At 41.6% G+C, this 23,839-nt stretch overlaps 1 protein-coding gene across 3 annotated transcripts in view; it reads right to left on the reverse strand.

Moving 5' to 3' along the window:
• Positions 1-684: 684 nt before the first annotated feature.
• The window catches only part of Polr3F (RNA polymerase III subunit F), a 718,140-nt gene continuing 694,985 nt past the window's right edge, over positions 685-23,839 (reverse strand). For all 3 annotated transcript variants that reach the window (XM_068345021.1, XM_068345020.1, XM_068345019.1), the window contains one exon: positions 685-974. In XM_068345021.1, coding sequence (XP_068201122.1) covers positions 891-974 — 84 coding nt within the window. In that variant the 3' untranslated portion in view covers positions 685-890. The remainder of the gene's footprint in view (positions 975-23,839) is intronic.

Here is a 23,839-nt window from a genome sequence, read left to right on the forward strand (position 1 = left end):
TAGTAGGTAAAGTTGCAAACATGCCAAAAATGCCCAGTGAAGGAGCAAACTTCCATATGTATGGGCGACTCATCCATTTCCAAACTTCTAGACATACCGACGAATGTAGTGCCCAGCTTCTTGGAATAGAACTCTTTCTGCTTAGCTATGGTTTTTGTTTACGCTGACAATTTTTAATTTGATCGTGCCATCCACCTCACCGATGCCATCCACCTTACCGAGAGGCAATTTTTCTTTGTCAGATATTTGAATTTTAAGTGAAGAGAGAAAAAATGTCATATGATACTACATTCCAAAAGTAATGCCTAAACAATTACACAATCAATGAGAAGAGATAATGTAAACTACAGTACGGTGTTACATAAATCTAGGTATACTGTATACAAGATACCTTTGTATAGGGCTATTCTTTTTATAAAGGGGAGCATTTCTATTATTTATCAACCCAACCGAACCAATAGGCTTACTTAAAATGTATAACTTTGTCCTCTGATATTTGAATAAAAATAACAATGTTTTTCTACATTCCATTATAGTTCAATAACCGTCTTTTAACAGTAACAAAGAATTTACTACAAAGCCTACATCTATCAGTGTCCATTTCTCCTTCAATTTTTCTAACATAACTCAATTGACTCAATTCTTACAATAATGCTCAAGGTTTGACAAAAAAAAAAAAAGAGATCAAAACAAGCAAGAATTTTATTTTCACTCAGTTTCAAGAATATAGTTTTAGAAATGGTTTCAAGTGGGACTCCTTAATTATTGTTGTAAGAGTTACTTACCATACCTTAACACCAACCATAGAGAAACCTACTGACTCTTATCCTTTGAGGATCAGAATTTTCTTCTCAAGCCATTACATGAAAATGAAGCTATGAAAGCCTTCATTACCACTGTGAATCAACCCATTCTTTCATGTATCTGCACTTCACCGGTGTAACATTCCCAACGTCATCACATTCTTTTATCAACTGCAAGAGAAAATTTAATCAATTAGTCCTTCTTACAAAAATATCTCCTAAAATTACTACTGTGATCAAAGTCACTGAAGTTTTCAAACTAATATTTTCAGAGGGTACCATATCAGAAACCTCCCAATGAAAAAGGTTTTACCCACTGTTATCAAAATTCTATCACCAATGTTACATCACAATATCAGTATTAAAATCAAACATGAATAAAGCTGGTTTCACTATGAAATCAAAGATCACCCAAAATGGTTATATTTATTAAAACATTGATAAAGACCTACAGGATAATGACTTTTGTATTTTTCCTAACTATGCAAATCTGTAGTTCTTAAAGTAAGAGATAGATTCAGCATGAGCTGGTGTTCAGACCATAAAAAGGTGTGAGGTAGCATCCAACCTCCTGACAGAAACAAATGGGTAGATCAAAGGTTGGGTCTCGCCCTTTGGTTGTGCAATAGGAGGGTTCACCACCAAGGCCGTTGACTGTGTAAATGCAGGACAGGACCTGAAGAAAGGCTGATTACGACTCACCCTGCTTGGTGGAAGGAGCTTGAGTGCTGGCAGTGTACCTTCTGAACAATCAGAATCACTGTCATGTAATACAGCCACCTTCTGGCTCATACCTCGCTAATCCAGGCGGTGGATTATAATTGTTATTGTGATTCTCAGTAGGGGAACAAGGTCTGGGAGGAGATTTCCTGCGAGTAGTAGCTGAAAAGTTATGTCGTCGACTACTTTTGAGGGCAAATTCTTTGGGAGTGAGTTCGTATCCTTCTGACAGTGGGACTGTCTGTGAAGAAGGCAAGGATGCTATGTGCCTCCTTTGGAGGAGTTCCTGGAAGCTAGAGAACTTCACATGGTTGGGAAATTCCAGGGGGACTGTGAGAGCCAGGAGACCTCTAGGGAGGTAGAAGAAAATCTTCGGGGAGCAAAGGGAGAGGCTGAGTGGTCCTCCTCAACAGGAAAGAGTCTATAAGACTCCACAAATGAGATCTCTCTTGAATATTGTGATCCCCTACTAGTCCTAGGATAAAAGATATCTCCTAGAGATGGAGTGACCTACCTCAGTTCCTGTTGTCATGGTTGATGTTTGACTAGGACGAGGGTGAGCCTTTCCCAGAACGGGGCAGGATTAGAATGCCTTGCCCTGGCAGCTCTTTTTTCCAGGTATTTCCGGTACTTGGAAATGTACGCATATGGGGTTTGTGAGGGAGCTGGTGTGACGGAATTGACGATGCTGGAACACTAGGCTAAGGTGCGGGTACCGAAGGAACAGGGGGAGCATGCAAGAATGACAATGTGCTCTATAGCCTAGGATCAAAGGGAGCTCTAGTGTTCCCTAAAGACACCCTTGTTGTCAAAGGAATAGAAACAGGCTCATAGGATTGAACTGATGAAGCCAAGTCGCAGCTAGAGCAGCTCAAGTGGATAATGCTTCTTTGACAATACCTGTATCCCAAATCCATGCAAAGTCATGATCCCAAAGGGTAGGCATTTCAGCGCATCCTGAAGGAGTGTCCACGTACTTTTGTGCGTGGCTATCTTGCTTGCGAGTGAACACTACTTGTGGGTGAGACTTGACACAAGTATGTGCAAGGGTAGGGGAATTCGTGTGTTGTTCGTGTGAAAGGAGCTGCAAAAGTATACCTGTAAACTGACCACATAGGGTGGGGTAGCTATGCATGACACGCACAAGGTTTAGGTTGAGAGGGGGGCTGGGAGATGGTAATAGACCTCCCCACCTCAACAGAAAATTACCCTGCAGTAGTTGGTACCCAAGTTTTGCTGTCGGTAAACAAGTGTGGCTTGCTGCGATCTTATACAGTATGCCAAGGTGGTATAATGAGGAGCCCACTGAGCTACAGGGGGAGGGCGTGAGTACATGCCTGTTCGCTCAAAATACCTTGAGCACGCTGGACACAAAACGCGAGTACACTTACAAACACCTCAAGGAGGTATTCTCTCAAATAAGAACAGCCACCAGTGTTTTAAGGGAGCACGCTCTCTTCGCTGAGCAAGCTCAGCGCGCACACTCACCACAGGGGGTACACTAACAAAGGTGTTATCCTCAAGAGGTACAAACTGCATGACCTCTAGGCCAGGAGGAACTGCAGAGGAAGAGGCTTGGGGCACAAGGCCGGAGAGAAGGGACTCTTCTCTCTCAGCATGGGAAGAGGAAGGGCCCAAGCTGATCCCGACAGGAGCAGATGGAGGCTCCTGCTATGTGCCACTCTTCAACACCTCCAGGAGCCAATCCTTCGAGGGGGATGCCGAAAGTCCCAAGGATGGCTGCTACTCACGAAGAGCAACAAGAAAGGATTTTTCATGGGGGAAGACTCCACTGCATCTCCAGGGGTAACAACAAGGTCTTTAGGACCTGAAAGTCGTCCAGGGATCAAACGCACATCACTCTACTCGTTCGTCCTCCAGAGGAGACTGAACAAGCAGTGGCAGGAGGGGGGGGGGGTCCTGCAGAAGAATAAAGTTTGGGTTTCTTGTCTTATGAGGCAGAGCTCGAGGAAGAAGAATCCATTTTCGATTTCTTCCTCCTTTAGTGGAACTGTTTCCACTGAGAGGATGGTCACACCTGACAATCATCCTAGGGAGACTCCTCTTTGCATGAGTGTCCTCTTCACGACAGGCAAAGCTGATGAAGGTAAGTCTTTAAAGCCGACCATACATGCAGAGGATTGGCAGTATGGTTTGGACTGGACCGGCGCCCCTGTCCAGTGAAAAATGCCCACACATGCTACTGGATTACCTGCTCATTTCAAGATGATTACATGGTTACATTTTTAGGACTTATGTACCAAATTTGATACATTACAGGGTATCTAAATTAGTATAACTGGTACAACTAATTTTGAAAATGCAAAAATTTGGTACTTTTTACTTTATTTTTTTTTATTCCACATAAATCTATGAAATATGACTAAATATGAAGGAACGTGATAGGCACTCCTTATCGGTTTCTACATGGTGGTGATTAAACCTTTATCTGCTACAGTGCTAATGCACTTACTTCTCTTGAATGTCATTATAAGACTACCTTTTCATTTATCCCTCTTAATCCAAGACTCCAAATGTCTCATGGGAGAAATATATTGAATAGATTAGTTTATCTTTCTGGAGGATTATCTCATGATGAAGCACTACTACACTTTTAATTTAGGCGACTTTATTTTCCTATTAATTTATAGACATTTGAAAAGGAGAGAAAAAGTGGCACAAATATACATAGGTTACAAAAACAGAATTATCAGCTGCTAATTAATTTATCATCTATCTATCTATCTATCCCTTTTATCCAATAAAGAGTATTCATAACACTTATTCTCATACATTTTCCATAGAGATTTATATTTAGCTTTGCAATTTACTCTGAATATTCCATTATTTTCCTCTTTCCTCATATTGTGTAATGGTAAAATGAAGAAAATAACAAGTTGGAAAATAGAGTTATTACTGTATAGCATAAAGGAAATAGGTTAAACACTAAAATTAATGACAACGGATAAAAACAGAGGACAAGACAATCTGCCAGCAAAAACAATAAGATTTTCATAGGAGAAAAATCCATTGGTTGAGATACTGTTATTATCATTATTATTAGTATTACTGTTATAATCCTTTTTCTCTATTGAGTGGATAAAATATTGTTCTGGTTCATCAATTCGATTTAACTAAACTCAGATTATCAAAGTATAGTTAGTATTTTAAAAAAATCAAAAAAATCATATTTAACTAGCTAAGCTACAACCCTAGTCGGAAAAGCAAGATACTATTAGCCCAATGGCTTCAACAGGAAAAGTAGCCTAGTGAGGAAAGAAAATAAGAAATTAAATAAACTAAAAGAGAAGTAATGAACAATTAAAATATCATATTTTAAGAACGGTAACAATATCATGAGATACATTCTGTGCTTGTTTACATGGACAAAAATCATCTTCATTAGGTGAAATTGTTAACAAACTGAAGGACATAAAGTGTTCGATGCATACATGTCTATTTGAAGAAAAAATTCGAAGTAGATTTTAGAAGTATCTCTATAACATGATGTTTGATTTTGTGGGTCGCACCTTGTGAGATAGGTTCTATTAGGGTTGTATTAAAAGCTTCGTTAATTCTACAATTAGATTACGCCTCCTAAGTTCTCTATTTCCTCCCACCGTCTCCTGTACAGATTTAGTACCCTCATTAACCTTTTGACTTTACTGTAGGAAACTACAACATAGTATAGGAAAAGAGAGAAAGAGGGTGTCCTATAATATAACAATGAGAAAGCCAAAATTGTTTCAATACAACAATAAGTCAAAAGATTGTGAAATACAACCAGTTTATCATTATGTGATAAAAAAGCATTGAGGGATGAAGTATGGTCATATAATAATATTGTACGTGTCAAAATAGTCGAGTTAACCCAGTCGCCATGCTAGTCCATTCCCACACACACACAACAGACTGGCGAGGGATATTGCTAGTCTTGGCGAGACTGGCCTGTCTGGTTGAACATGCTGAAAGGATGAAAAGACAGCCTAGTCTCGCTAGGTTTGTCATTCTTAACCCCAATACACGATAAGGGTATGCCGGTTCATGCCAATATCGGTAAAATCAACCCGCCGGTCCCTTGTGTGTATAGCCTGCTTAAGGAAGGCTGAACACTTTACAAGGTTGTGCTTGCACAAAGCCTTCAAGGGCAAAGTGAGCAATCAGAAAAGGCCCCAGTGGTATCAACATGGTCAGTTTATGTTACTTGAACAAACTTTACTCACTGTAGCTTCCTAGTGATTTGCAAAATCCTTCAAGTGTGAAGTACAGTAACTAAACAAGAAGCTGAGAAAAAGGCATTTCATGTACAGTTCTTTATATTCATACTGTACACTATAGTATACAATACACAGACGGCTCTACTAATTTTATCTTTTAGAAACTGTAGCATTACAGTATTTTTCTTGATTATTATGAAACCAGATAGTATACTACAGGGTATCTGAATTGAAGTTATAGAATATTGGTTTCACTGGGGCCTGTGAGGCCATTCAGTGCCAAATGCAACCGAAAGAAAACCCAGCAGTTACACTATAAAATGACAAATTTAAGGTAAGTTGTATTTTACCTAATGATACACACTTTGAGGTCTTTATTATGAAATACACTTTCGGGGATGCTGGAAGTCTTTTAATGAGGTATAACTACCCACACACACCTGTGTTGCCTCGCCACTTTTGATTGCATGCAGGGTTTGTAAGGGGACAGGCAATGGCGGGCCAAATTTGTATAAAAGGCTCAAGGTTTGTATCATTATGAAAAATGGAAATTACTTTAAATTTGTTATTTATTCTGCCATTAAACACAAACCCTTTCACTCTATATTATTATTATCATTACTTGCTAAGCTACAACCCTAGATGGAAAAGCAGGATGCTATAAGCCCAGGGGCTCCAACAGGGAAAATAGCCAAGTGAAGAAAGGAAATAAGGGAATAAACTATAAGAGATGTTTAAGAATAATTACATTAAAATAGATCTCGTATATAAATTATAAAAATTTCAAAATAACAAGAGGAAGAGAAATAAGGTAGAATAGTGTACCCAAGTGTAACCTCAAGCAAGAGAACTCTACCCAAAGACAGTGGAAGACCATGGAACAGAGGCTATAGCACTATCCAAGACTAGAAAACAATGGTTTGATTTGATTTTGGAGTGTCTCTCCTAGAAGAGCTGCTTTCCATAGCTAAAGTCTCTTCTATTCTCACCAAGAGGAAAGTAGCCAATGAACTACTACATACGCTCTCTCTCACTCACTCTCTCTCTCTCTCTCTCTCTCTCTCTCTCTCTCTCTCTCTCTCTCTCTCTCTCTCTCTCTCTCTCTCTCTCTCTCTCTCTCTCGTGAATACTCACTGACTGAGCCGTAATAAATAATTTCCTAAGCTTTATAATCAAGCACCACAGAGCTAAAAACTATAAAATATCGTGCATGGGCTACATGAATGAAACTCTGGTTAACATTATGCAATTCAACTCAACAGTGCAAGTAAATAGAATATGAGAAAAACATTTCAAATAAAACTATTGAAATGAGTATGCTAATTGGAAAATGATAGTTCAAGTAATTATTGTTTCTTTTAGTAAATATGAAATATCCTTCAGTACCACACCTTAATAATAAGGTAGTTATTTGATTCAAAAATTGAGGTTGATGGCTGTGAAGAAATATGTTTTTATGTAATTGTTGAGTCGGAACTTGTTGTTACGGGAAAGTCTCCCTATGTCAAGGCCAAGATCAGCAGGGGAGGAAAAGGAGCGCTATCACTCAAGGTACAAACACCCTGTTAATAACTTTGATGACGTAGTTCATGATCCTTCACTCATAAATGCAAAAAAAAAAAGAAATTGCACTCTGTTCAGAGGCCTGAAAACTCCAACCGTGAAATAAAAGTAATTTGAAGGCCTACTCTAGTTTTGTCAGGTTTAAGGTCATTTACACTCTTAGGCTCTGTTTTAGCTCCTTCCCAGGGACCCCAGTGAGATGCTGGACAGGAATCTTACATTAAGTAATTATTGAGACAATGGCAATGGATGGGAGCAGTGATGTATTTAAGTCAAGTTAAATGGGGATCTTCACCTTCAAAGCACTAAGTTAAAGAAGCGTACACTCGCTTATACCAACTTACCTATACCTACAGTGGGTTACTCTCAACATCTCAGGTGCATCTAACCCGTACTATACTGTAGATTGGTATAATTCAAATAATAGGGTTAAAGATACCAATGTTTATAATCTATTCTAAATAATTTATTACAGTAAAGAAGAGAATCAGAGTAACTCAATAATGATTTATTCAAATGGCAAAATTGATAAATGAAATATTAACCACAATTTACAACACAAAACACTGAAATTGATAAACTGAATGAACACGTGGGATTAACCCTCGAATGGAATAAATAAAATCAAAATCTTATGATAAATAACTTATGAGGTACGCTACTGTAAGGTCCCAACATGTGGTCAGTGACCTCGAGCAATTACCAACACAAAAAAGTAAAAGTACATTAATTTCCATGCATGCAGCCCGAGAAGTGTAATACAATAATGTTACCTAAACTTAACTTATGAGACAAATAGAAGCTTATCTAAAGGGGGAATGGCCATTAGGCCTAATTGAACTCACAAGATTTTTTATCCTGGACGCCTGTGACCTGAGAATGGCGGTCTTCAGTTTTACCTCACAAGGCCTACTGCACTTGTTTAGCGGAATCAATGGTCCCTTCCTACTTGCTCCCATCTTGATCAGAGGTTTCTGTGTAACTGGATGCTTTTCCTTAATAACACTCAAAGCCTCTACTTGTCTTATTCCTTTGTGGAATCTGGATCTGTTAATGTGCAAGGGGACAGGCTAGTGGGGGAGAGTGGGAGCATGAAGTTAACTCTGGGACAATTAACGGATTTTGGGCAAGGCAAAAAATCTATTTTTGGGTGATATGGCCATGTCGTCCTGATAGAAGGTTCCTTTAGGCAGCTTTCTAAGGTATATTTGGCTACAGTGATACTCCCTGAGAATTGACGACAGGTCTCCAGAATTCTAACTCCTGGCGCGAGTATCCTTAATATAACTCTTAAGGATATCGCATAATATCGGGACGTATTTCTTGATATGACACATAGCAATCTTCACCGCGAATATAGTTTTCGCTTTGAGGGGGAAGAGTGGCGAAATTGAACGGGAGCTGTTATCAAGGTTACCCGGTGTATCCCCTCCCTGTACTACCCCGGCAAACTATTCCTTGTTGCAATTAAGCATGGATAGTCGCAGATAGAGTAGTTTCGGTTGGGGACTTTGTTACATAGATGTATACTCCTTTTTAGAAAGGAGGGAGGGTCCATCAGGACGACATGGCCATATAACTCAAAAATAGATTTTTCACTTTGCTCAAAATCCGTTTTTTAGGCTCAGCAATGTCTTCCTGATGGAAGTTTACCAGAGAATTACTTGAAAGTACTATATCTGTGGGTTTGTATAAGTGCCTTTACTTTGAATGAGTTCCTTATATGGTCTCCTAGACCTTTAAATATGACATTACCGTAATTTGTCATATCCACTAAACTTGGAACTAGCGTAGGGCTTCCTGCCCCCTGCAGGGAAAATGTCGACTTCGACTATAAGGATTCAAAGTTTGTATCTCTATCGGGACGGACGGTAAATCTTAGAGATTACCCTTTATCCCTTGGAAATCTGTCTTCTGATTTCAAGTTGGGCCCTTCTAGGGTTTAATTAAAACTCTAGTATACTTTATTCGTCTGTAACTGAGATAGCAGCAATAAGACGCAAATACGTTTAGTATTTTACCTTGTAGCTAAATTATCAATTGTAGTTACAATTAGGTATGAATCTGATCTGGCATTGAAAACACATCAGGGTCCATATTTTCACCTGTCGGAAAAATATGTAATTTCATCGAAATGATGCCACTCAATAGATATGTGAAACCAAATCTGACTGATTTGTACAGATTTTGGAAATGCATGAACACAGTGACGCAACGTTCACTCTGCACTGGTGTTATTGGTCAGATATGCACCTATGTGGAACAGTGTGTTAATCATAGTTGTGATTTGTACTTGAGGCTAAATGTACCCATGCACCCGATGCACTGGAAAGTCCAGAAGCAGTTCAATGTTTGTCACAGGCTTAGATGACGGGTTCTCTAGAACTACCCGCCGCCACCACAACATGACTTATCTCATGTACTTGCTTCGAATAGTGTTGGAAGAAGTTCCGTGAAGAAGCAATTTTCTTAAGACCATGAACTGCGGGTGAGCTGTCAAGATCCGCTCTGCGAATAAGTAGGTGAGCATTGCTCTCAGTTGTTTTATGGATAGATTTTGATCCTGAGGTATCGCCTCGGAAGAGCTGTCCTTCCTTGAAATCTGAAGTTCTACGAAGATAGACCTTAAAACACCCTAATGAGCATAAGGAGACATCTTCCTTCAGTTGGCAGATTCTCCAAGGACCTCACCTTTTGGTGGGCAGCCCGTTTTTGGCGAGAAAAGTAGGATCGGGAAAGGATTCAGTTCTCCCTCTTCTGTGAACTGAATATGGCCTACATCCTTGATAGGGCCAATATTTCATTAACTCTAGCCCCTGAGGCTATTGCGAACAGAAAATTGACTTTCTGTGTAGGCTCCTTTAGAGTACAATCCTCATTGTTTAGGTTCGAAGCATAGTGTAAGACTTTGAACAACGACCATGTAATGGGCTTTAGAGGGGTTGTCGGTTTGGGTCCTAGTGTATGCTTTGGTACGTTAAAAAAGGTTTCGCTTATGAGGTCCGTCTCAAAGGCGTATATAAGAGGTCTAGTCAAGGCCGACTTACACGTGGTTATCTTGGTGGAAGTCTGGCCTCGTTCAAGTAGGTCAAAGAAGAAAGAGAGACAGAAACCTGTTGAAATTTCTGTTGGTCCCCTTGTTTTCACAAGAGGTGCCCCTTTCTTCCAAGACAATTCACATTGTCTCCTGGTTGGACTTGACTTGTACTCTACAATGAAGTCGGTCACATTCTTCGAGATCCCGAACTTTTGTTTGCTGTTAGGGCGAAAAAATCCTGAAATGCAGGTTGTTGGTTCTCGGGGATGAAATGTAACAGCTGACTTCTGCACCAGTTTTGATAAAGCTGGGTACGGCAGAAGAAACAGCTACAGTTTCAATTCTAGAACTAGAAGAAACCAATTGTTTATGGGCCATATGGGGGCCACTACAGGAGCTGTCCTTTGCAGGATACTAGCTTGTCGAGGACTTTTAGCAGGAGATTGGTTGGTGGAAGCAGATACATTCGATTCCATCCGTTCCAGTCGAAAGACATGACGTCTATTGCTTCTGCTTACGGTTCCCGTAAGGGGCTACTAGTTCTTGTTGTCGGTCGTTGCGAAGAGGCCGATCTGCCGTTCCGGAACTTTTATCGAGAATAAAGGAGAATGAGTCTGCGTATAGAGACCATTCCGTCTCTATCGACTTTCGCCCGAATAGAGCATCCGCCGCCACATCACGGAACCCTTGAAGGTGAACTGCTCTATAATGCCATCTACTCTTCCTTGCCAGGCAGAAGATGGCTAACATCACATGGTTGATGTGAGGTGAACTCGAGCTTTGTTGATTAGACATATCACTATCACCTCGTTGTTGAGAGCCAGTCTGAAGTGGACTGTTCTACGAGGGGATAGTCTTCTCAACGTCAGGAGGACTGTCATAGCCTCCAAGATGTAGATGTGAAAGTTTTTGAACTGGAATGATCAATTTCTTGCCCTTTCTTTTCATACGGATAACCTCCCTGTTCTTTCAGGGAGGCTTCCTTGTGTATCGCCATCTTTGTGGTGGTTGCAAGAAAATTGTCTGTGCTAGGCTCTTATTCATTGACGACGGCCTCAATAGCATGCACAATCGGGTCGGGGTCAACCTTATCGATCTCTTCGAGCGTTTGATGCGTATCTTCTCCAGACTCCTGCGAACCGTAGAGAGCCCAATGCTCTTTCCTGTTGGCATTTTGATATCCTCTTGTTGGATTAGTCTCCTGACAGAAGCTGCTATTTCTCTCCTCTTCTTTAATAGAATGGAGAGGTGTTGTGACTGCAAGTTCCCATGGATTCTCAACCATTGAAACTTGTGAGTTGGAGAAAAGCGAGACTTCTAGCGACTGGTTTTGGGGCCCCGGTGTTCCAGGAACTGGATCACCTTTCCAGCTGCTTGCAGACAAGTAGTCTTGGATGCTGCCTGCACCTGCCAATCGTCCAGGTAGGCTACTACCTATACTCCTTCGGAGCATAGGTGCTGGACGTTCGTGTCCGTCGGTTTTGTGAATACCTATGCGGCTATATTTAGTCCAAAGGGCATGGCTGTGAAAACCAATATTGTCTTCTGTAGCCTAAATCCTAGGTAGGAGGAGAGGGGGCGACTGCCTGGTAGGTGCCAGTAAGTATCTGCCAGGTCTATTGAGACTATATAAACCCCTTTTTTGGTAAAAGGGTCCTTATGTGTTGCACTGTAAGTATCTGGAACTGTCGTTCTCGATGAACTTGTTGAGTAGAGAGAAGTCTAGAATGACTCTGGGTCTGTCCGAGTCCTTCTTGGGAACATAAAACAGCCTTCCCTGGAATTTTGATGGACTTCACTTTCCTCATTACCTTCTTATTCAAGAGTTCTGAGACATATTGTTCCAATAAGGGGTGGGGGGGGGGGGAGTGTTGGAAGAATTTTGGAAAGGTGGGGTGGATTTCGTTCCATTTCCAACCAACTCCATTCGTAATTTGGCTGTGGACCCAGGGATTGAAGGTCCAACGATCCCGAAAGTGGAAAGTCTGCCTCCTACCTGGAACCTCACATTGTTTAGAGGTTCCTGAGGACATATTTCTGTGACTGCGTCCTCCTCCACCCTTGGGGGATTTCCGGGGGATCCTCTTTTTTTGGGCCCTTACCTTGTAGGGCCGAAAGGTGGTCAAATGCCTTTCAAAGCCTGGATTTAAATACAGGTGACTGGCTACCAGCCAACGAGAGACCATCTAGATACATGATGAAATCAGTTTTCTGGGTTAGTGTTTCACCGTTGTTGTGGCAAACACATGGTCTCTACCGGTCCTTTTTTGACCTGAGAAAAACCTACAAATCCATCACAAGGGTGGGTCATTACTAAAGGCCTGCACACATTTCTTAAGCAGTTCCGATGAGACAGGGAGGCGGCAAGCTTATCTTTCGTCGCCTGTTCCCTTCTCAAAGGATGGTTTGGCAACTTTGGAAGGTTCTCGTTAAACTGCTGACCTGCTATCTCCGGATCCAACTTCGAGACGGAGAAGGTTAGATGTACTTCGTTCCACTTCTCCTCGCCCGTGGGCATAGCTAGAGATAATGGTTTGCCTTTCTCTAGGATTGGGCAGGGTTTGCCCTCTTCGACTGTTCTCCTGACACAGTCTAGGGCTTTCCCCGAAAGGGGGAAAGGCACATGAGGAAGGAGCAATGACAGTTGGATGCTTCTTGTCCAAAGCTGAGACTTTGGAGTTATTATATCCGGCCCCTTTCTAGGTCTTGGTAGGGATGGCTTGGGCCTTGTCATGTTCGGGGGCAATGACTTCCTTCGGTATAGTTCAGCTCGTAGTTTCAAAAGAAATCTGGGTACGTTGAAAGCTGGGCCAGAATTGAAGCTCTTCGAGGGGATTGGGCCCCAACTTCTAGGAGATATAAAGCTTCCTATTCAAGCTGGGCATGTGTTCCGTCTAACCCCAGGGGTTGGATTGGAACAGTGAGGGAGGTCAGATATTTTAAGGGGCTTAGCGGAGCCCCTGGAAGCACCAGGGCGTTTCCTTCCCTGTACCTCTCTTTTCCTCTCTTTGAAATCTTGCTTATTCTCCTCTCGTTCCTTCCAGAACAGTGTCAGCATCTGCTGGATCGACTCTAGGAGTGTTTCGCTCCTGCTGAACTGTCTAACCAGTTGGGGAGTTGTGGTTGAAAAGGTTGACGGTATAAGTTAATATGCCGGCACAGTGAGCTGAGGTACCTCAGTCATCGTCGAAACGGATCCTTCTTCCTCCGTGGGTGGTTGAACCACTCCTTATTCAGGGCCTTCTTGCAGTAGGTCCTGTCTGGTGTCAATGGACGCCTCTGACATCCGATCTTGGTGGATGTCCAAGCCTTGCAGTGCCTATTGATATCCGTGTCCACCGTCTGTTGGATAGAGGGAGGCTGGACCTGTGCCTGAGGCACAAACGCATTCGACTGAGCCTTAAGGAACAGTAGGTACTCCAAAGATTTGTTAGGTAGGTAAGGTCACTGAAAGTTCTTCTGGAAGCCTCATACTCACCTTTGTTGGGTTTCCCTTGCTGTATCCCTTGACTCCGTAGTGTCAGGGATATCTTTTACAAAGTCGTTGGTCAGCAAGGTCAAGGGATTGGAGTGATCTTTCGGGTCCCAGAACCTCAGGGATCCAGATACGATGCGGCAGGGGCATAAGGTTTGTACATCGTATGCCCACAAAAGTTCTTACTCTTGTGGTTGCAGAACACCACCGTACACTTCGCCATCGGCTCCTCCTGTAAGGGAGAAAAGGGTGAATTAGTACTAGGTTGTTTATATTATTGAAAAAATATATGCTAAAAATACGGGTTCCAGTACCTCAGGGATCCAAACACAATGCAGCATGGGGCATGAGACCTGCACATCTTGTGGCCACAAAAGGCCTTACTTTTGTGGTTGCAAAACAGAACTGCACACTTCACCTTGCCCTCCTCCTGTAAGGAAGGAAATAGTGAAATGAGTATGGGGTAATTTATCATACTGATAAATAAATTCACATGTATTAATAGTAATTCTTACTATTATAATTATAGCTTAGGATAGTAAGCTAGAAAGGAAATAGGAAAGACACATATCTGTGTTTCCTGTCCAGGCAATTGCTGTGACCTCCCTCAATATTAATATTCTAAAATTTCCTTATTAAGGATATACTGTATATGGTAGAATAGCTTTGGTACATAGAGCTGGAGTCAATGTATACTAGCTCTAACTCCCCCACAAGTGAAATATTAATACTGGAGGGTATAGATTTTGTGTTCTGATGATCTAGGATACATCAGAATGTTGAAGGAATACTTCACCTCAACATTTGCTTACCAGTCTCAACAATGGACTGTGAAAGGATACACAGAGTATGTAGGAAAATCATACTACTGTATGTTATATACTGTAGTTTTCTAACTGCTGTATATGCTATACTGTAGGAATACTGGCTACTGTATAGTCTTATACTGTAGTTCTGCCGGTATACTACCGGACTAGGCTAGTACCTGACGGCACTAGCCAACAGAGAGAGAGAGAGAGAGAGAGAGAGAGAGAATGGAGAGAAGGACTACCGTATTATGATAGTTTAGTATACCAATTATGGTTGTAGGGACTACTGTCTCTACTGTCTTCTTTCCAGAATGAGGATTCAAATGGAAGGGGAGAGAATGTATTAATTCTAGCTTCCATCCAGCCACAATATCTGTTGCTGGCTGCATTGCCGGTTACAGGGTTTGTGGATGGTAGTCCAAGAGAGGACTGAAGAATACTCAAAGTTGTAAAGGGTCTCCCACCGACAGCCGTCATTGCGGGCACAACCTTTCCCGAAGCCTTGCCTTCGTTAGGGGGAAGGTCGAAGCGGCAATCTAGCCGCCTTTGTAGGAGCCCGGCCGGCATCGTAATCACCCCGGCAAGCGGGGAGATTGTAGAATACCGGCAACAGGGGTTGTGACGGAGAAGGGGAAGGGAAAGGGCCTTATATTATGCATAGAAAGAAGGCGGCAGGTATGCCTCCTACTGTCGGCTGAAAATCACGGAAACATAGTTTCCTATACCGGTGCCATCTTGGGCGGCAGAGGAATGAAGATTCCTTAGCCTAAGACAGTGCTGGATATAAGACATGTCTTTTAGTCCACAAGGGAGAAGGTGGCGGCAACTGTACTACCACTTTCGGTTGTGGGCTAGGGATGCCGGGTTTCCTATGCCGGCAACTGTGTAACCGGCAGGGGAATGACTAATCCCCCATCGGTAGAGTTGCTGACAAGACTGAATACTCTGAGTTACTGTCGTATTTCAAAGCTGGGATACTCACCGGCAAAGATGATGGATAGAAACACTACTTCAGTTCAAGCCGGAGTACACTACTCTATGACAAGACAAAAAATAGGGTTGCCGCCTAATGGCGGCACTCAAGAGGGAAGGAAGGGTTTATCCTTATATCTCTAAAAGAGACGAGTATCGAATTATGATAGTAATTCTAGGAGATATTCTATCTCCGATTGAATTAATAAAACGATACGAGATGATAAACGGGGATAACGTTACTAAAACGGATTTTGAGCGAAGCGAAAAATCTATTTTTGGGTGAGATAGCCATGGCGTCCTGATGGAAGGATCCTTTTTGGTAGCTTCCTTGGGTAATCACTACTAGGATTTTCCCAGAGAATTAAACCACAGGTTATCACAGAATTCTAACTTCTGGAGCGAGTATCCTAAGGGTTTCCCCTTAAGACATCGTGTATCAACAGGGGACACGCATGTATAAACGTGCCACATAGCTATCTGCACCCCATATAGAGTTAACGCTTCAATATGGCGGACAGGGAGTGGCTGGGAGCTGAGCCGCAGCCAATCTAGACGTGGCGATATCGGTACTCGCGATGTAAACAGACGGACGCCATTGCTTTTGATGACGTCACGTCTGTCCTCATTCCGAAAGTCTGGAGCTCGCTCATCACCATGATACAGCGGCGCAGGGCGGGACCTGATAACAGACAGGGTGGGTCCATCAGGACGCCATGGCTATCTCACCCAAAAATAGATTTTTCGCTTCGCTCAAAATCCGTTTTTAGGGCTCAAGCCATGGCGTCCTGATGGAAGAGTACCAGAGAATTAGTGTATCGTGGTAGACTTTTTCCCCTTTATAAGTGAGTGCTAAAACATTGAGCCGAGAGCATAGTGGTCTATACTAGAGCTACCGTGAGGCAGTTGCCTTCCTGCCCCCCTGGCATGGAAGTCCCCACGGGCTATGCTGAGATCAAAGTGGTCATGGTAAGGCTATTCATATAGGTTGAAGGAACAATGAGATCCATAAGATAAGTCAGAGCGATTTGGTATTCGCGTCGAAACAAACTTGAAGAAGTGGTGGTTGTACACTTCGTGCATGGAGTTGATTGATTGATTGATTGATTGAAAGTTTTCTGGCATCCTGACATCTAAGGTCATTGACGCCGATACCATTTACTGTATATGAAAATTAAAAGCAAATTCAATTAAAACCATAAAAATTAAGAAGTCATTACAATAGTTAAATAGTTTTCAGAAGACCTGCTTCTGAAATAAATCTAAAAATTCCGCTCGCATAGTAAGACACATCATGTCCAAGAATCTTGGCAAGGATAAACCTGCCATCCTCACCTCGAGCCTCAAACAGATATCTATTTCTTAAGTTAGTAAAATTAGGGCATTCGGTCAACAAATGCCTCACTGTTAAAGGTACTAAGCAGTCCTCGCAATACGGTTGGTGTTGGCCCTTCAGCAGAAACTCGTGTGTCAACCGTGTGTGACCAATACGGAGACGACAAAGAGTCGTCTCCCATTTTCGGGGAATCATGTTATACCTCCAAGGTGATATGATATTTGTTACTTCCCTCATTTTATTGCCATCTTGACTATCCCAGTGCTGTTGCCATTTATCACATACCAATTTCTTGATGTAAGGTAGGAAATCGTTACATGGAATGGGATACCTCCTTGGTAGCAACTCGGATGCCGCATTCTTCGCCAGTAAATCTGCCTTCTCATTCCCAGACACACCTACATGTGCTGGAACCCAACAAAATCGAACAGTTATACCTTTCCGTCCAATAATAAAAAGCCATTCTAAAATCTTTAAAACTAGAGGGTTACTAGAATTAAAAACTTCTAAAGCTTGAAGAACACTCCTTGCATCACTAAAAATTGTAAAATTACCCTCCTTTTCCAAAGCTATTTTTTCAATAGCGGTTAATATGCCATACAGTTCGGCAGTAAATATGGAAGCTGTTAGAGGAAGTGCACCTCTACAATTAAAATCATTACTATGTACTCCAAATCCAACGCCAGCATCAGATTTGGAGCCATCAGTATATATAAAAGTCGATCCCCTATGTTCTTCGACATGTTCCATAAAAAGAGACCTGGATTCTAAGTCAGTCAAATTCTTCTTAACTCCAATAAAGTATCTACAAAAAGATATGTCAGGTAATTTCCATGGAGGCGTTGATGATACCTTGAATGGAAGCACCTTATTTCTAATCATATCCAGATTGTTTAATAATTGGTTAACCCGAAACCCAAAAGGTTGAGGAGATTTTGGGTGCAACTCAAAGTAGGTTGAGTTCCTTACAAGGCTTGCAGTTTGAAAGGCTGAAGAATTGGGGAGTCTTTGCAATCTAAACCAATACCGAATAATAGAGGACATTCGGTATAGGTCCAGAGGCAACTCCCCAGCATCAACAAGGAGACTTGTGATAGGGGATGTTCTAAAGGCTCCTGTGGACAATCTAATGCTAGCATGATGTATTGAATCTAGTATTTTTAACCGGCTTGGGGTTGCTGAGGAGTATATTTTGCATCCATAACTAATTTTGGAAAATATCAAGGCCTTGTATAATTTTAAAATTGTATTGCGGTCTGCCCCCCATGATGTATGGGACAAGACTTTTAAAAGATTCATAGCTTCAACACATTTAGCTTTTAATGTTTTTAAGTGAGAAACCCATGTAAGCCTACAATCAAATATCAACCCTAAAAATTTGGCTTCACTTGCACATGGGATCCGTTGACCTTTGATGTATATATCCGGGTCTGGATGTACTCCCCGTATACGACAGAAATGGACAATTGTAGTTTTACTTGTTGAGAACTTAAATCCATTCATATCGGCCCAATGGATAATTTTATCAATAGAGAGTTGGATTTTTCTCTCAACCATTGCCATTCTGGCTCCAGCAAATGATATGGAGAGATCATCCACAAATAATGTTGCAAGAACATCCCGGGGAATGACTGAGGATATCCCATTAATTGCTAGTGCAAAAAGGGTTACACTCAGCACACTCCCCTGAGGAACTCCTTCTTCCTGGCACTTACTCTCTGATAGAGCTTCCCCAACTCTCACTTGGAAAACTCTATGTGAAAGAAATGACTGGATGAATAGTGGTAGCTCACCTCTCAATCCGCACTCATGGATTCTTTTAAGTATACCGTATCTCCATGTGGTATCATATGCCTTTTCGAGATCAAAAAAAACTGTAACATGGTGCTGTTTGGAAGCAAAGGCTTCACAAATGGAGGACTCAAGTTGTATCAGCACATCAGTCGTTGAGTGCATTTTCCTGAATCCACATTGAATGGGTGATAAAATATTCTTCTTTTCAAGGTACCAAATCAGTCTTGCATTGACCATCTTCTCCATGATTTTACATAAACAAGATGTCAATGCAATAGGTCGGTAGTTTGCTGCTAAAAACTTGTCCTTACCGGGTTTTAAAAAGGCTAAAATAATGGCTAGTTCCCAAACACTTGGATAACTATGATCATGCCATATTCTATTAAAAATGCTTAAAATAAATAACTTTGTATTATAAGGTACATGTTTAATCATTGCATATGGAATTCCATCGGGTCCAGGGGCTGTATCGTTACAAGTAGCAAGAGCAGAATCAAATTCTCTTTCAGTAAAAGGAGAATTGTATGACTCTTGCTTTCTTGTTGCGAAGTTTAAAACTTTCTTTTCTTCATTGCTCCTATACTGGTGACCAGGAGCTGCTTGACACTTGCACGATACATTTGAGAAATGGTCAGCCAGGGCATTACTAACTTCGGTTGCTCCAGTCATATACTGGCCATTTATCTTTAACACTGGTGGTGGGTTTGGGGTGAATTTTCCTGCTATCTTTTTTACTTTCCTCCACACAGATGATGTTGGTGTTCTACTGTTAATGGAGGAAACAAAGGACATCCAAGACTGGCGCCTAGCTTCTTTCATGGCACGGCGGAACTGTGCTCTACATTTCTTGTATATGACTAAATTCTCCTCATTACGGTGCATGCGCAATCGAGTTAAAGACTTTCTTGTGGCTCTGTGCAGGGCAGTTAGTTCTGACGACCACCAGGGGACTGGTCGTCGTCTGAATATCCCAGTTGTTTTGGGAATGGAATTCACTCCTGCTGTGTGAAGAGTTCCATTAAGTAAGTCTATGGCATCATCAACACTTTCAAACTGTTCTGCATTTCCTTCAATTTCACTTAACTCCCGAAATCTATTCCAGTCCGCCTTATCAAGATTCCATCGAGGTGATCTTTGTAAAGGTGGACCATTGTTGGTGTTTATAATGATTGGTGCATGATCACTAGTATGCCAATCATCTAATGTTCTCCAATTAAAATCGAGAAGACAGTTAGAGCTTGCAACTGATAGGTCAATGCAGGACAAGGTACCTGTCTGTACATGAAAATGTGTGGGCTCTCCTGTATTGAGGAGTCCGACATCTTCATTCTCCAAAATTGACGATATAATATTACCCCTTGCATTTGCTAAAACATCACCCCATAAAGGATGTCTACTATTAAGGTCTCCTAGTAAGAGAAAGGGTTGTGGGAGTTGTTTAATCACCTCTACTATATTATCATATGAGATGTTATCATTTGGAGGCAAGTAAAGAGAACAGATTGTGTATTTTCTTCCTATATCAATCTGTACAGCCACTGCCTGCAGAGGGGTACAGATAGACAAAGATATTTGGGGAACATCTCGACGAATGTATATAAGACTTCCCCCATGGCTCCCTGCTCGTTGATCATATGGTGTCCTATAGCTAACATACTCTCGAGGACAAGGAGTATTAGCATCGAGCTTGCTTTCTTGTAGACATACTGTTATAGGGGAGTGCTCACGTATGAGGAGCTTAAGTTGTTCATATTTCGCCCTTAAACCCTGGCAATTCCATTGCAGAATGGAGGAAAAAACTATGTTTTATTTTTTGGAAGACACCTTAGATGAAGTCTTCCCAATGGCACTAGTTGATCCAACAATGTTTCCCGGAGGTAACTCTAGAGAGGATCTTGATATAGTGGGTTTTGTGTTTCTCTTTTTCTTTGTGTCCTTTTGATCTAATTGTTGAGGAGGATGGTGGACCTCAACTTGAATTTCTGATTGGTTCAATTTACCTTCTAGTTGTTCAGAAACATCAGCAGACAAGATATCATATTTATTGGAAGTCGTGACTTTAATGTTTCTTATGGTAGGAGGAGAGAGGGAGGGAGGTCTCTCTCTTTTTCGATTAAAAGGTTGTGATCTGTCAGGTTTTTGCACCTTCCCCACTACGGGTTCACCAGGTAAATTGGTTTCGAGTGCAACCTCCATCAGATCAGGCAAGGAAACGGCCTGTGAGAGGTTTGTACTATTGTTTAAAATCGGAGTAGTTGGCTTTTGAATAATTTTCAGATCTTTAAGTGTCCGTTTTGATTCTTCCACAATTTCTGGATATAGATTTTCGATGGGACTTTCAACCTCTTTAACTACTTTCATTTGTTTCTTTATCTTAGAAGTAGAGATATAATTTTCGTCTGTGTGGTTTGACAAGTTTTTCTTCAGAACCATTGAAAAAGGTTGCCCTGGTCTTATTTGTATTTCAAGAGCTCTTTTACGAGCCTCTTTAAAAGTAACCCTTTCCATGGTCCTAATGGCCTGGATTTCTTTTTCAAAAATAAACTTTACACAGCTTTTAGATGTAGCTGGGTGTGCTTCCCCACAATGTATGCAATTAGGGTTTTCTATGCATACTCCATGACTACTTTTTCCACAGTTGGCACAAACAGCTGGCTTATTGTTTAGTTTTTCTTTACATTTCTGGCTTAAATGGCCATACATTTGGCAATGATAACATCGCAATGGTGACGGGATATATGGTTTTACCTTCAAAGATAGCCAACCAGCTTTTATAACATTTGGTAATCGGCATTGATCAAATGTTATAATCAGAGTAGCAAGAGGGATACGTTGTTCTCCAACTCTCTTTCTCATTCTGACTACTTTAACTACTCCTTGACTTTTCAGTTCATCCTCTATTTCTTTCTCCTCTATATCCAACAATTCTGGAGCATATATCACACCTCTACTCTGGTTGAAAGTAGGGTGTGAAACGCATTTTACGCTATGACCATTCAATTTTGTAAGTGTTTTTAACCTTTCACCTTGTAATGGGGAGAGTGTCTCTATCAAGAGACTTCCATTTCCCTGGGGTAAAATTTTTGGCTGCCCTCCACATAAATTAACTATTTCTCTATTAGCTTTAAAAACATTTATACGCTCATTTCTTCCGTTTTCAAATTCCAAGATAAAAAATTTTTCATAATTCACTACTTCATAGTGACCAGGTAATACTTCTACTTTTCTATATCTTTCTGTACTGTCATCATTTTTCACTCTCTCTCTCTTCTTCTCTAGCGTTTTATTATTCACATGACGTGAATAAGGTTCTAACGTTACAATGTTAGAACCCGAGTTGGAGCTGTCTGTACCGAGGTCCATGTTTGTATTTTCCAGGTCGTCAACAGAGGTGTTGGGTTTTTTTGGAAAAGCAAGCCGGGTTATCCACCTCTTATCGGAGGATGTCAGTCCTCCTATCCCATGTGGCCCAACACGAGAAGAGGCTTCAGCGGGGACCAGTCCTCTATTAGAGAGGGGCTGCCTCTCTTAAGGTGGGCGTACACTGGTCAGTGGGGGTAGTTAGCCCCTCCCACCGTCGACTCCAATGCCTGGCGTCACCCATTACCCGCAAATATGGGTGACTTAAGACCGGATCACTGGAGCCCGACTCTTAACAGACTTGGTCTGCACCCAATGGGGTCTGCCAGAGGGTGATGGCGTCTAAATTGGCACAGGTTGAGATGGAATGCACTCCATCCCACACTCTGCCAAATACAAAGCGGCATCCAAAGTAAAATCGAACATGCCAAAGTCGTCAACAATATCGAGCCCAAAAGGAAGAGATGGGAGAAAAAAAGAAATAATCAAAAGTAAAAGAGAAAGTGCTGACTGATTTAGTTGAATCGACAGCTGGGCACCGAGGTCCAATGGGAAGTAGTTCCCACTGTTCATTAGAGCCCAGCTGCTAATCCCTAAGCCCCCCATCCTCGTCAAGGCTTCAGCATCTGGGGGGGCATGGAGTTGACTCATCTTCATAATTGAGTAAGTATTCGCTAAGGAAACTTACTTGCTCTATATAAATAAATGCCCGGAGTAAATCCTGGCATTTTCCTTAACCAAGAATGAAGGGTAATAAAACTATGAGAATTAGTATATTTCATAGTAAGAAAGGAGCAAGGGAGACGCACAAGTAATAAAATAGACATTTTATTATATAATTGCAGGTAAATCAATACATGTCATGCAATAATTAGTAAAAAACATTTACATTGATAAAAATGTACATAGTCATAAAGGCGTGCTCTTGAGTCTGAAAGGGAAGAATCAAGTATTAGTAGGCATTCGTTCTACGGAACGTTAGTCTTTATGTAACACACGTCATGCACGTGGCATGTAGCACTCATGTGGTAATCTACTATGACATTTCACCTGAGGTAAGAACAGTTAAAGAAAACACAAGGTGGTTTCTGCTTCACTACGTATCACTTGAGGGTCAACATAGGCACCCGACGAGTTAGAGTCCCTAATAACTCACTGTTCTAAGCAGAGTTCAGAGCAGGTTTCATAACACTACCTGCGGCTACCACAAAATGTTTCACTTCGTGCACTTGTTTCGCATAATGTTTAAAGAAAACACGCGAGGATTTCCAGCCTGTATAGTTCTTGAGGCTTTCGAAATCCATACTCTGAAAGAAATTCAGAGACGAAGCGACTTTCCTAGGATCATGACCAGCGGGTGTACTGTCTGGATCCGCTCTGCGAATGAAGTAGGTGATTTTTGCTCTCAATTGTTTCAGTGACAGGTCGCTGCCCGATGTTTCTCCTTTGAAGAGTTGGCCTCCACCAAAGTTTGAAGTTCTATGAAGATAGACCTTAAGGCTCTCTACTGGACATAGAGAGGCATCTTCCTTCAAGGGGCATATCCTCCACGGGCCCCATCGTTTGGTAGGTAATTCGTTCTTTGCGAGAAACGTCGGATCAGGGAAGAGGGAGAGGTCTCCTGAATCGTTGAAAACGATATGTCCCTCTTCTCTAGATAGTGCCACTATTTCGCTGACTCGGGCTCCCGAAGCTAGAGCGAAGAGAAATATAACTTTCTGAGTCAGGTCCTTGAGAGGGCATGAATCATTGT

The sequence above is a fragment of the Palaemon carinicauda genome, chromosome 21, assembly GCF_036898095.1.
Source record: "Palaemon carinicauda isolate YSFRI2023 chromosome 21, ASM3689809v2, whole genome shotgun sequence".
NCBI lineage: Eukaryota > Metazoa > Arthropoda > Malacostraca > Decapoda > Palaemonidae > Palaemon > Palaemon carinicauda.